This window comes from Lepidochelys kempii, chromosome 2 (assembly GCF_965140285.1).
Source record: "Lepidochelys kempii isolate rLepKem1 chromosome 2, rLepKem1.hap1, whole genome shotgun sequence".
Lineage (NCBI taxonomy): Eukaryota > Metazoa > Chordata > Testudines > Cheloniidae > Lepidochelys > Lepidochelys kempii.
The window spans coordinates 361,886-377,048 of NC_136381.1; the positions used below are offsets into that span (position 1 = coordinate 361,886).

Genomic DNA, 15,163 nt, shown 5'->3' on the forward strand with positions numbered 1-15,163 from the left:
ATGAAGGGAGGGACCCTATGAAGTAATCGAAGCCATGTGAGAGGTGAACTATAAGGTGCGGCAGCCAGGCTGCCGGAAATTGGAGCAAATTTACCACATCAATGTTCTAAAACCTTGGCACGATCGAGAGGCATGCTTAGTCATGCAGGTGACCCTTCCCCAGGAGGATAACTTACACGAGCAAGTGAGGAGATCATCCGACTTGCCGCCGATCCAAAAGATTGAGGCAGCCAACATGATTAATCGCAACCTAGATATGTTCTCTACAAAACCAGGGTGGATGACTGAGACCTAGCACCATATCCGCACGATCCCTGGAGCCAAGGTAACATTGAGACCCTACTGAATTCCAGCAGCCAAAAGAGAAGAAATCAAGGCCGAAGTAAAGAAAATGTTAGAATATGGGGTTATTGAAGAATCTTACAGTCAGTGGTCCAGCTGAATTGTTCTAGTGCCTAAACCAGACGGTACCATGAGACTCGGTAATGACTTTCGCCGACTGAATGAAACATCCCAGTTTGACGCACACCCCCTACCGCGCATCGACGAACTGGTTGACCGACTGGGTAGTGCCGATTCTTGACTACACTGGATCTGACCAAAGGGTACTGGCAGATTCCTCTGACCAAAGAAGCTAAAGAAAAGACAGCATTCTCCAACCCGGATGGGCTATTCCAGTACACTGTCCTCCCTTTTGGGCTCCATGGGGCCCAGCCACATTCCAGCGCCTCATGGATAAGCTGCTGCGCCCCCACACTAGTTATGCAGCTGCATACCTAGATGATGTCATCATCCAAACACCAGACTGGGGAACCCACTTGGAGAAAGTTGAGGCAGTACTGCGCACCTTAAGGCGGGTTGACCTCACTGCTAATCCCTCTAAATGTGCCATAGGGCTAGCAGAGGCTAGGTACCTGAGATATATTGTGGGAAGAGGCATAATGAAGCCCCAAACAAATAAGCTAGAGGCAATTCAAAACTGGCCCCGGCCGACCCGAAAGAAGCAGGTCCTTGTGTTCCTAGGCATGGTAGGCTACTACAGACGTTTTATTCCCCACTTCGCCACTAGGGCAAGTCCCCTAACAGACCTGGTGAAGGCCCGAGGTCCAGACATGGTAAAGTGGACCGACGCAGCAGAGGGGGCATTCACAGACCTTCGGACGGCCCTCTGTAATGACCCCGTACTCATAGACCCGGACTTTAACAGGGAATTTATCTTACAAACAGACACTTCCGAGGTGGGATTGGGGGGCAGTTCTGTCGTAAATGGTGGGAGAAGAGGAACACCCGAGCCTCTACCTAAGCAGAAGGCTTCTCCCAAGAGAACAGAAATATGCAGTAGTTGAGAGAGAATGCCTTGCTGTCAAATGGGCTATGGAGACACTGCATTATTACCGCTTAGGCTGGCGATTTACTCTTGTGACGGACCATGCACCCCTCCACTGGATGCAGCGGAATAAGGAAAAGCATGCAAGGGTCACCAGGTGGTTCTTATCCCTCCAACCATTCCAGTTCCGCATACAGCACAGGGCTGGATGCCACCATGGCAACGCTGATGGTCTGTCACGAGCATACTGCCTGGCGTCCCAAGTTGCCCAACTCTATGGTGTTGAGTGGGGGGAGGGGAATATGTGACAGGGCAAGGCCAGATGGCTATAGAAAAGTAGTGAGAGATAGATATATTAGCTCCAGGCTAAACAAATCCCTGGTACCAGGATAAGTGAAATGGCAGCTGCTCCAGGTCAATTAAGACACCTGGGGCCAATTAAGAACTTTCCAGAAGGCAGGGAGAAGGCTAGGTTGATTGGGACACCTGAAGCCAATCAGGGGCTGGCTGAAACTAGTTAAAAGCCTCCCAGCCAGTCAGGTGGGGGTGCATGTCAGGAGCTGTGGGAGGAAGTTGCACTGTTGGAGAGGCTGAGTAGTACACACCATATCAGGCACAAGGAAGAGGCCCTGAGGTAAGGGTGAAGTGGAGCTTGAGGAAATGAGGGCTGCTGTGGGGGAAGTAGCCCAGGGAATTGTACATGTTATGTTTCTAAAAGGTCAGCTACCATAGCTGATACTATTCGGGTCCCTGGGCTGGAGCCCAGAGTAGAGGGTGGGCCTCGGCTCCCCGCCCCCTTTTCCCCCTGATTAATCACTGAGACTGGGAGACAACAGAGACTGTGCAAGGAAGGATAACTTCTCCTCACCTCCCTCGCTGGCTTATGATGAAAATGGCTCAGTAGACTGTGACCCTTGTCTCTAGAGAGAGAAGGGTTACGTGGAGGGTCACAATGAGCCTCTGAGGCTAGCGAAATCCTCCAGGAAATGCAGGACCCACGGAGGCAAGGATAGAGCTTTGTCACATTGGCCATAAGCTTTCGTGGGCTAGAACCCACTTCATCGGATGCATGGAGTGAAAATACAGGAGCAGGTATAAATACATGAAAGGATGGGGGGTTGCTATTACCAAGTGGGAGGTCAGTCTAATGAGTTAAATCAATTAACAGCAGGATACCAAGGGAGGAAAAGTAACTTTTGAAGTGGTAAAAGTCTGTCATAATTTGGGGCCTCTTTCTGCCCCACCACCTCCACAAACATGATACAGTTCTGCGGTGACCTAGAATCCTACTTTCGACGTCTCCGACTCAAGGAATATTTCTAACACACCACTGAACAGCACACTAACACACACGAAGCTTCCTGCCAACAAAGAGGATTCTGCGTGGACGCCTCCTGAAGGTCGAAACAACAGATGGACTTCTACATAGAGTGCTTCCGTCGACGTGCACGGGCTGAAATTGTGGAAAAGCAGCATCACTTGCCCCATAACCTCAGCCGTGCTGAATACAATGCCATCCACAGCCTCAGAAACAACTCTGACATCATAATAAAAAAGGTTGACAAAGGAGGTGCTGTTGTCATCATGAATAGGTCGGAATATGAACAAGAGGCTGCTAGGCAGCTCTCCAACACCACTTTCTACAAGCCATTACCCTCTGATCCCACTGAGGGTTACCAAAAGAAACTACACCATCTGCCCAAGAAACTCCCTGAAAAAGCACAAGAACAAATCCGCACAGACACACCCCTGGAACCCCGACCTGGGGTATTCTATCTGCTACCCAAGATCCATAAACCTGGAAATCCTGGATGCCCCATCATCTCAGGCATTGGCACCCTGACAGCAGGATTGTCTGGCTATGTAGACTACCTCCTCAGGCCCTACGCAACCAGCACTCCCAGCTATCTTCGAGACACCACTGACTTCCTGAGGAAACTACAATCCATCGGTGATCTTTCTGAAAACACCATCCTAGGCACTATGGATGTAGAAGCCCTCTACACCAACATTCCACACAAAGATGGATTACAAGCCATCAGGAATAGCATCCCTGATACCATCACGGCAAACCTGGTGGTTGAACTTTGTGACTTTGTCCTTCCCCACAACTATTTCAGATTTGGGGATAATTTATACCTTCAAGTCAGCGGGACTGTTATGGGAAGCCACATGGCCCCTCAGTATGCCAACATTTATATGGCTGACTTAGAACAACGCTTCCTCAGCTCTCGTCCCCTCACACCCCTACTCTACTTGTGCTACATTGATGACATCTTCATCATCTGGACCCATGGAAAGGAGGCCCTTGAAGAATTCCACCAAGATTTCAACTATTTCCACCCTACCATCAACCTCAGTCTGGACCAGTCCACACAAGAGGTCCGCTTCCTAGACACCACAATGCTAATAAGCACTGGTCACATAAACACCACCCTATACCAGAAACCTACTGACCGCTATACTTACCTACATGCCTTCAGCTTTCATCCAGACCACATCACACGATCCATTGTCTACAGCCAAACTCTAAGATACAACCACATTTGCTCCGATCCCTCAGACAGAGACAAACACCTACAGAATCTCTATCAAGCATTCTTAAAACTGCACTACCCACCTAGTGAAGTGAAACAGAGACAGAGCCAGAAGGATACCAAGTAGTCACCTACTACAAGACAGGCCCAACAAAGGAAGTAACAGAATGACACTAGCTGTCACCTACAGCCCCAAACTAGAACCTCTCCAGCGCATCATCAAGGATCTACAACCTATCCTGAAGGACGATCCCTCACTCTCAGATCTTGGGAGACAGGTCAGACCTAGCTTACAGACAGCCCCCCCAACCTGAAGCAAATACTCACCAGCAACTACACACCACACAACAAAAACACCAACCCAGGAACCAAACCCCGGTGCCAACTCTGTCCACATATCTATTCAGGGGACACCATCATAGGGCCTAATCACATCAGCCACACTATCAGAGGCTCGTTCACCTGTGCATCTACCAATGTGATATATGCCATCATATGCCAGCAGTGCCCCTCTGCCATGTACATTGGCCAAACCAGACAGTCTGTGCAAAAGAATAAATGGACACAATGGACATCAGGAATCCTAACATTCAAAAACCAGTAGGAGAACACTTCAGTCTCTCTGGTCACTCAAAAACAGACCTAAAAGTGGCAATTCTTCAACAAAAATACTTCAAAAACAGACTCCAACGTGAAGCTGCAGAACTGGAATTCATTTGCAAACTGGATACTATCAGATTAGGCCTGAATGGAGACTGGGAGTGGTTGGGTCATTACAAAACCTAAACTTAATTTTCCCTACTGTTACTCACACCTTCTTGTCAACTGTCTGTAATGGGCCACTCTCTTACCACTTCAAAAGTTATTTTTCCTCCCTTGGTATCCTGCTGTTAATTGATTTTTAACTCATTAGATTGACCTCACACTTGGTAAAGCAACCCCACATCCTTTCATGTATTTATACCTGCTCCTGTGTTTTCACTCCATGCATCCAGTGAAGTGGGTTCTAGCCCACGAAAGCTTATGCACAAATAAATTTGTTAGTCTCTAAGGTGCCACAAGGACTCCTCGTTATTTTTGCTGATACAGACTAACACGGCTACCACTCTGAAACCTGTATTGTGTCAATATTCTAAAAGGAGCAAACAAATTAGGTCTTGTCTTGTCAGAAAAACCTAATATCATTTAATTGGAGATTAAAATGTTGGTTGATAAACCTAAGTACAGAGATGTAATATACTTAGGCACTATACAATATCAATAAAGCACACATTACATGAATTAAGAACTGGCTAACTGAGAGAACTCAAAGTAGTTGTCAATGAGGAATCATCATTGAATGGGAGTGTTTTTAGCAGGTTCTGCAGGGATTAGCATTAGGCTTGATGCTAGTCAATATTTTTGACAATGATCTGGAAGTAATTGTAAAATCACTACTGATTTCAGTAGAATGTGAGCTAATATTCTGCCTGCTGTACAGAGGAGAGTAATGCCTCTGTAGTTTCCGCAGTTGGCGTTGCTGCCTTTTTTTGAACAGTGATACAATAATAGCATCTTTGAAGTCTTGTGGCATTTCTTCTTCCTCTCTAGTGCTACTCAGGATGTCATGAAACACCTCGATAGACTTTGGGCCTGCTCCTTTATACAGTTCTGCTGGAATACCATCCTTTCCAGATGCTTTGCCAGAGTTCAGTTGTTTTGATGGCTTTTATAACTTCCTCAACTGATGAAGAGAGATCGAGATCCTCTCTGATGGGTTTCTCAGGTAAATGGTCAAGGACACACCAATCGACTGTGGATGGTCTGTTGAATAGACTACTGAAGTATTCAGCCCATCTCTGTATGATTCCCACCTTGTCTCTGAGGGTTGTGCTATCTGTTGACTTTAAGGGGGCTGTGCCAGATTTAGATGGTCCGTAGACTGCTTTGAGAGAGTCAAAGAACATGTTTGCATTGTTTGTATCTGCGTAATGCTGGACTTCTGCAGCTTTCCTCTCCCACCACTCTCCTGCATTCTCCTTCGTTCAGACTGGGCCTTGCTCTATAGGTACTTAAACCTATCTTTCTTTGAGATGGAAGTGAGTTCATTCTGCCATTCAACAAATGTTTTCTGCTTGTCACTAAGAAGTTTGGAGATGTCCTCGTTGTTCTCATCGAACCAGTCCTGGTGTACACTTTTTCTTTGGCCCCAGCACTGATTTAGCTCTCATTCTACTGAACAGACTCATTGCAAACGTATCTGAGGAGAATCTGCCAGAAGCGCAGAGTGGTTTCAGACCAAGTTGTAGAACTATGGACATGATCTTTGTTGTAAGGCAGGTCCAGGAAAAATGTTTAGAGCAGAACATGGATCTGTATGCAGTTTTCATAGATTTGACCAAAGCTTTTGATACGGTCAACAGAGAGGGTCTATGGGCCTATGGGCTATTCTACATAAACTGAGCTGCCCAAGAAGGTGCATACAAATCATCAGCTTTTGACACGGTCTCCCACAGTATTCTTGTCAGCAAGTTAAGGAAGTATGGGCTGGATGAATGCACTATAAGGTGGGTAGAAAGCTGGCTAGATTGTCGGGCTCAACGGGTAGTGATCAATGGCTCCATGTCTAGTTGGCAGCCGCTGTCAAGTGGAGTGCCCCAGGGGTCGGTCCTGGGGCCGGTTTTGTTCAATATCTTCATAAATGATCTGGAGGATGGTGTAGATTGCACTCTCAGCAAATTTGCGGATGATACTAAACTGGGAGGAGTGGTAGATATGCTGGAGGGGAGGGATAGGATACAGAAGGACCTAGACAAATTGGAGGATTGGGCCAAAAGAAATCTGATGAAGTTCAATAAGGATAAGTGCAGGGTCCTGCACTTAGGATGGAAGAATCCAATGCACAGCTACAGACTAGGGACCGAATGGCTAGGCAGCAGTTCTGCGGAAAAGGACCTAGGGGTGACAGTGGACGAGAAGCTGGATATGAGTCAGCAGTGTGCCCTTGTTGCCAAGAAGGCCAATGGCATTTTGGGATGTATAAGTAGGGGCATAGCGAGCAGATCGAGGGACGTGATCGTTCCCCTCTATTCGACATTGGTGAGGCCTCATCTGGAGTACTGTGTCCAGTTTTGAGCCCCACACTACAAGAAGGATGTGGATAAATTGGAGAGAGTCCAGTGAAGGGCAACAAAAATGATTAGGGGTCTGGAACACATGACTTATGAGGAGAGGCTGAGGGAGCTGGGATTGTTTAGTCTGCAGAGGAGAAGAATGAGGGGGGATTTGATAGCTGCTTTCAACTACCTGAAAGGGGGTTCCAAAGAGGATGGCTCTAGACTGTTCTCAATGGTAGCAGATGACAGAACGAGGAGTAATGGTCTCAATTTGCAGTGAGGGAGGTTTAGATTGGATATTAGGAAAAACTTTTTCACTATGAGGGTGGTGAAACACTGGAATGCGTTACCTAGGGAGGTGGTAGAATCTCCTTCCTTAGAGGTTTTTAAGGTCAGGCTTGACAAAGCCCTGGCTGGGATGATTTAACTGGGAATTGGTCCTGCTTCAAGCAGGGGGTTGGACTAGATGACCTTCTGGGGTCCCTTCCAACCCTGATATTCTATGATTCTATGATCTGTCTGTTCCATGACCACATGACAGTGCAAGTACTCGACAGTGGTGACTTCTCCGATGCATTTGAAATCTTGAATGGGGTGAAGCAAGGCTGCATACTTGCTCCAGTGCTGTTCAACTTGTTCTTTGCCTGTGTCCTCAGCCATGCCACAAGGGACTCGGATCAGGGGATATACATCCACTATTGACTTGATGGCTCCCTCTTTGATCTTTGAATACTCAATGCTAAGACCAAGATGCTGGAGAGGCTTCTTGTCAAGGCACTTTTCGCAGATGACTGTGCCTTGATGGCTCATAGACATCGGGTCATCATTGATTTTTCTGAAGCATCTCAGCTCTTTAGTCTCACCATCAGTCTCTGGAAGACAGAGGTCTTGTTTCAGCCAGCACTTCATTCCAATGCCCCAGTGCCAGCCACCTTCATCCATGGTACACAGTTGAAAAATGTGGATCAATTCAAGTATTTGGGCAGTACCATCTCAAGTGACAGTTCTCTTGATAAGGAAATCTCCTCCAGAATTAGGAGAGCCAGCCAGGCCCTTGGCCGACTTCAAACAAAAGTTCTTAATCAACACAACATCTGTCTCTCCACCAAATTGAAGATCTACAGTGCAGTGGTTCTAACTTCACTCCTGTATGAATCTGAGACGTGGACTCTTTATAGACATCACATTAAAGAACTTGAGCAATATCACATGTGCTCCCTCCGCCCAATAATGAGCATTCGCTGGCAGGAATATTAAAGTCCTTCAGAGAGCAAACACAACCAGCACTGAGGAAATTTTATTGAGAATATAAGTTAGGTGGACCGGGCATGTCCTCAGAATGGAAGACCACTGTCTCCCAAAACAGATCTTGTTTGGGGAGCTGAGTCAGGGCAAAAGAAAGAAGCATTGTCCGTATAAGCACTTCAAAGATAATCTAAAGAATCACGAAATTATCTCCAGGCTGCATGTGAAAGGCACCACAGAGCTGCATAATCACACCCCATAGATACAGACTTCCCATGCCCTCTCAGTGCAGTTCACTCTGTGCATCAGGATTCAGAGTCATATGCGTAGCCATATATGAGAACTATGACAATATCGTCGTCATCGCCAGGGATGGACTACCAATAATACTGATTAGATTTGCGGATAATACAAAGATTAGTAGAGTGGTAAAAAATGACCAGGACAGGAGAGTCATAGGGGGTGAAGTGGATTGCCTGGTAAACTGGGCCCATTCAAACAAAATGTTATAACAAAGATAAATGGAAGGTCATATCTCTAGAAACAAAGAAAGCAGCCCCTATTACAATCCCCCATTCTGTATCCCGGAAATCAGTGACTCTGAAAAGGATTTAAGGGTCATAGTGGACAAGCAATTGAACATGAGCTCCCAGTGTGATGCTGTTTCAAAACGGTCTAATGCAATCCTTAGGTGTATAGGGAAGTAGTAAGTAAAAGAGTGGTGATTTTATTTCTGTATACTGTATTGGTGAGCTCAGTACTGGAATGAAATTCTGTGGCCTGTTTTTTATACAGAGTTCAGATTAAATGATCCAATAGTCCCATTTGGCCTTAAAATCTATGAAAAACTTGTCCTAATGCATTTCCTTACTTTAGGCAATTGGTGATGCAGAGAAGTTGGTGGAGACTCTACGTCTGGCTGCTGAGAAAGCAGAGGAGAAACTGTCCCTGGCCAGGCTCAGGTTGCGAGAACAGACTCAGGAAGGTAGGTTTAGGCCTTGGTCATGAACTGCTTGATAGAGTAAAATTGGGGGAAGAGGGAGGTTCTTGATCAGGACCCAGGTGTATCTGTAGTTCTTTAAGTCTTTGTTCATATGGATCCTACTCATGGGGTGCACGTGCTCCATGAATATGAGATTGGAATCCTTTCACCACGTAGGAAAGTTCCTCTACAATGAGCCACTAGTCAGAACTAAAAAAACTCCAAGATCGTGCCAGCTGGGCACAAGACACTTCATTAACTATATTAATTATTAAGACTAAAACTGTTAGGAAAAAAGATGCTAAACTTAGAGACAGTGGACAGATATTGTTGAGTTCTTTCTCGCTACTATGGGTGGTTAAGAGGCGATCAGTGCCGCTCTGCCCTATCTGACCTCAGGTGTGTTCCTGGAGAAACCTTGCTTGTGATGGGTTAGGAAATGAGCAGCCTCTGGCCACGATAGACTTTGTCTGGGGTGGAGGATACAATACAACTTTGTTATGTCTTTTATAGTTCTAAGCATATTTTCAAACCTTGTCACCTACATTTGGTGCTTAAATCTTGTATTTGAGCTAAAATATCCAATGTAGGCCCTTAAATTCCAGTATGAGAACCCAAACGGCGGATTTGTTCGCAGTCTATAAGTATCTACATGGGGAACAGAAATTACTGGCCTTTATGAAAGAGTTACTGGGTGATGTTCCGTGGTCTGTATTATGCAGAAAGTCAAATTAGATGATTCCAATGTTCTTTTCTGTCTTTATAATCTGTGTCTATGAAGATTCAAATCTCCAAAGGGCATAAACACCAAGGAGGAAGAAGAAATGTTGACTAGTCCAAGTAGGTATACCAAGGGCAATAGAATGAAATTAAGAAAGGGAGAAGTTAGGTTAATATCTGGGAAATTTTCCTGACTGTGAGTGTTATTAGGTTATGGACTCCTCTTCCAAGGGAAGTGGCAGTATGGTAATAAAAAAAATCAATAATAGTTTTACTGAAGGGATTTGCACCACTTTCCTTGGAAGTGCTTAACCATTCAACATTAATGTTCTTGCTGTTTTTTGTGTAGAATAGATAATGCTATTCAGTGCTTTCTCTATCCTTTACTAGGGGTGGGGAATGAATTCCAAGGGCTGAAGTGCTCCATACAGGAGCTTGATGATGTGCTATTGAAGGATGTGGGAGGCAAAATCCATTCAGATGGACGGTGAGTTAGAAAAGACAATGGTCATACTTGCTGTCATGTTTGTATCCAGCAGAAATGTCTTAACAACAATGCTGCTTCCCCTCAACTCTGAGGAAGAGAGCCTTCGCAAAGAGACTGACCTAAAAGTACTGATACACCTCTTGCCATTAAGCAGCCCTGATGTAGTGGGCTGTTGGACTAGTACCATTATATCCCATGGTGAAGAAGACCCTTTTATTGTTGGTATTAATAATTCTATTTATTTGTTAAATACATGAAATCTGCTCAGCTCTGGTACAAGACACACAATTATTGTATTCCCTGATCACCTTACAACCTAAAGGAAGAGAGAAAAATGGAGAAGAGGAAGGAAACCTAAAGGAGGAAGGAGACATATGGAGTGGCTTTATTTTAGACTCCCTTCTGAGAATGGCATAAGAAGGTTTTTAAGGAGGGATCATCTCCCTGGTGCCACCAGTGTTACCTGGGGTTTCTCAGAACCCAAAGCTGGGGTAACTTAATTGTTTCTCTCCAGGCGGTGTTAGGAATAAATCAATGGGAACACAGTGCTTCCATCTGATAAATGATTGATACAAGCAAGTGTGCTCTTATCCAAAATTACGATTTATTAGATATTAAGCACACATACACATACGCAATAGGTTTAAGACATCCCAGATATAGTTACCCACAGTCTGAGATGGTTTCACGTGATCACCATCCAGGCTTCCAGGGGCCCTCTTTCTGTCCAGCTGACGGGGAGTTTAGATGTCAGCTCCTTGCCCAAAGAAAAGCTCCCTTGGACTGCTCAGAGGTATTTACTTTTACCTAATCTTTTATAGCTATCTCTAACAAAGCACGTAACCTATAGTGACTCCTAGTGGGTCAGCATCATAACCCCTACAGGTTCCACTAATTCTCCTAATTTCAGCAAACTACTCATTATCTCAAAACATTTCTAATATTTCCAGCCATAACAACAATACGTCAGCAGCACCTAAAACCAAGGTTGCTCTTACCTCACTCTCTTCCATAACTTTCTGTCTCATCCTCCCATTCTGATTAACAAACTGCAAGTATGCAGTTGTCTGACCTTGTCTCACAAAGGCCTAAGATTATTCCTAGCGATGTGATGTTTGGTTTTCAGCTGGCAGTGGCTGAACATACAAAATTGCTTACTGCAGTACTGTCAAGTTCTGGGCTACATGCAGGAATATCAAATTCCGGGGTAACACCATGTTCCTCCCTGCAGGGCTGGAGGGAATGTCTGGTGTTGCTACTTCTCCAGCAGGTGTAGGGGGAATATTTGCTGGTTGTATTGGGTTTTGGTATTTGGTCTTTCAGCTCTAGTTCAGACGCTTAGTTCCCTGTCCCCACTAATGATGGGTGTCTCTGTCTCATCTTCACATACAGATGGCCATTAATCATTGATCCATCTGGACAGGCTGCAACTTTCCTGCGGTATCGAGACACAAATTACTTGAACACACTGAACCCAAATGATATGAACATGGAGACCATTCGATTGGCCTTGCTGGGGGCCCTCCGGTAGGTGGCAGAGCACCAGGAATGGGAGGGCAGGATGGCAGGCTTGGACACAGCATAGGTTGGTGTTCCTGATCATCTAAGAGTGCACATATGAGTGAGCTGGAGGAATAACACAATTAGCTGGTAGTGCATGTGGCTGTGAGGGAGTAAGTTGCTTTTTGATACCCTCTGCCTGGGGAAGTAGCTGCACTACCTTCACAGTTAGTATTTCTGGTCGTCTTTCACAAAAGGGAATGCTGGCTGAGTGAGGGGCCTTTTCTCCCCAGTCCCCTTTCCACATTGTGCTAAAGGGAAGGCTGTCCATACATGTAATACTTGAGACCCATCATTATCGAGAGAGACAGAGATTTGTTTTGTTTATCTTTTGTATTAAGGACCTTGGACTGTCCTGTAGTACATATGATCAACCATTCAGACCTCTGCCCTTAGGTATGGAAAGCCAGTGGTGTTTGACATGATGGAAGTGAACATGTTTGATGCCGTGAAGAGACAGTTGGAGAGAATAGAGTCTGGACTGGCAGAGGCAATTCTGAGCAAGCAGATACTGCAGAATGAAAGGTAAGAATTTGTGGGTATGGTAAACTCCATGAGCTTCAGTGGAGAAATGGCACCTCTTCCGACCCTATTCCCTCCCAGCTTGGGGATGTAGGAATGTGCCAATCCCTTGGCCCATATCAGCCTTGTCCCCTCCCAGCCTGGGAAGCCAGGGAGAAGGCTGAGCACCTCTACCCCAGAGCCCTATCTCCCACCATTCTCAGATACTAATGTTATGAGAGCCAGGGACAAATAGTATCTAGCTGTAGATATCTAGGGGTGAGGGACTGGCACCTCCAGCCCTTTGGCCGCCTCCCCTTATAATTCTGGGAAAAGGCCAAAAGATTGCTGGAATATTTACCCTTTTCAAGCTCGGGGATGAGACTGTCACATCAGCCACCCCAACACTGGCACATAACAGTCCAGGGTAGAGTTTGAGAAATTCCTGCACCCTAAGTAAAGTTTTCTGCAAATCCCACTCTTGATGCCCAATCAGGTGTGTGAATTGTGCTATTCAGTCAAGGCTGCCTTTGATTCTGAAACTTAACAATGACTTTTTAAATGTCAACTTTAACTGTCTTGTCTAAGAGACATCCAGTAAATGGGCTTATCTCATAATCATAAACTCAAACCACTGCCATGTCTCTTGAGTGCCAAAACCACCAGCTTCCCCTGATAGCTTATAGGATGTATTGTCAGTGTTCTAGGTACAGAGAATATCATGTAGAAGGGGCTCTATAAATATGTCAGACAAAACAGAGTGATCAGGGATGGTGAGCTGGTAATGGAAGATGATAGAGAAGCAGACCTGCTCAATGCCTACTTTGCTTCAGTCTTCACACACAAAAATAATGTGCCCAGACAACCAATGATCTTATCATAGACAATAAAGAGGAAGGGATGCAGATTAGGATAAGCAAAGAACATGTCGAAGGTCTTCTGACTAGTTTGAATGTATTATAGTCAGCAGGGCCTGATGGTATTCACTCCAAGAAGCTGAAGGAATTAATTGATTTAGTTGGGGATTGGTCCTGCTTTGAGCAGGGGTGGACTAGATGACCTCCTGAGGTCCTTCCAACCCCGATATTCTATGATTCTATGATTCTATAAACTGAAGAACTCTTGGAGCTGCTTGCAATAATATCTGCAAATTCTTCTTTGAGTGATCATAGCATCATAGAATATCAGGGTTGGAAGGGACCTCAGGAGGTCATCTAGTCCAACCTCCTGCTCAAAGCAGGACCGATCCCCAATGAAATCATCCCAGCCAGGGCTTTGTCAAGCCTGACCTTAAAAACTTCTAAGGAAGGAGATTCTACTACCTCCCTAGGTAACGCATTCCAGTGTTTCACCACCCTCCTAGTGAAAAAGTTTTTCCTAATATGCAACCTAAACCTCCCCCACTGCAACTTGAGACCATTACCCCTTGTCCTGTCCTCTTCTACCACTGAGAACAGTCTAGAGCCATCCTTTCTGGAACCCCCTTTCAGGTAGTTGAAAGCAGCTATCAAATCCCCCCTCATTCTTCTCTTCTGCAGACTAAACAATCCCAGTTCCCTCAGCCTCTCCTCATAAGTCATGTGTTCCAGACCCCTAATAATTTTTGTTGCCCTTCGCTGGACTCTCTCCAATTTATCCACATCCTTCTTGTAGTGTGGGGCCCAAAACTGGACACAGTACTCCAGATGAGGCCTCACCAATGGCGAATAGAGGGGGACGATCACGTCCCTCGATCTGCTCGCTATGCCCCTACTTATACATCCCAAAATGCCATTGGCCTTCTTGGCAACAAGGGCACACTGCTGACTCATATCCAGCTTCTCGTCCACTGTCACCCCTAGGTCCTTTTCCGCAGAACTGCTGCCTAGCCATTCGGTCCCTAGTCTGTAGCTGTGCATTGGGTTCTTCCATCCTAAGTGCAGAGTCCTGCACTTATCCTTATTGAACCTCATCAGATTTCTTTTGGCCCAATCCTCCAATTTGTCTAGGTCCTTCTGTATCCTATCCCTGCCCTCCAGCGTATCTACCACTCCTCCCAGTTTAGTATCATCTGCAAATTTGCTGAGAGTGCAATCCACACCATCCTCCAGATCATTTATGAAGATATTGAACAAAACCGGCCCCAGGACTGACCCCTGGGGCACTCCACTTGACAGCGGCTGCCAACTAGACATGGAGCCATTGACCACTACCTGTTGAGTCCGACAATCTAACCAACTTTCTACCCACCTTATAGTGCATTCATCCAGCCCATACTATAACTTGCTGACAAGAATACTGTGGGAGACCGTGTCAAAAGCTTTGCTAAAGTCAAGAAACAATACATCCACTGCTTTCCCTTCATCCACAGAGCCAGTAATCTCATCATAGAAGGCAATTAGATTAGTCAGGCATGACCTTCCCTTGATGAATCCATGCTGACTGTTCCTGATCACTTTCCTCTCACGTAAGTGCTTCAGGATTGATTCTTTGAGGACCTGCTCCATGATTTTTCCGGGGACTGAGGTGAGGCTGACTGGCCTGTAGTTCCCAGGATCCTCCTTCTTCCCTTTTTTAAAGATTGGCACTACATTAGCCTTTTTCCAGTCATCCGGGACTTCCCCCGTTCGCCACAAGCTTTCAAAGATAATGGCCAATGGCTCTGCAATCACAGCCGCCAATTCCTTTAGCACTCTCGGATGCAACTCGTCCGGCCCCATGGACTTGTGC

At 45.7% G+C, this 15,163-nt stretch overlaps 1 protein-coding gene across 5 annotated transcripts in view; it reads left to right on the plus strand.

Annotated features, from left to right (window-relative positions):
- The window catches only part of IQANK1 (IQ motif and ankyrin repeat containing 1), a 116,005-nt gene that overhangs the window by 84,789 nt on the left and 16,053 nt on the right, over positions 1-15,163 (plus strand). For all 5 annotated transcript variants that reach the window (XM_078851354.1, XM_078851356.1, XM_078851355.1 and 2 more), the window contains 4 exons: positions 9,081-9,189; positions 10,297-10,393; positions 11,786-11,920; positions 12,350-12,478. In XM_078851354.1, coding sequence (XP_078707480.1) covers positions 9,081-9,189; positions 10,297-10,393; positions 11,786-11,920; positions 12,350-12,478 — 470 coding nt within the window. The remainder of the gene's footprint in view (positions 1-9,080; positions 9,190-10,296; positions 10,394-11,785; positions 11,921-12,349; positions 12,479-15,163) is intronic.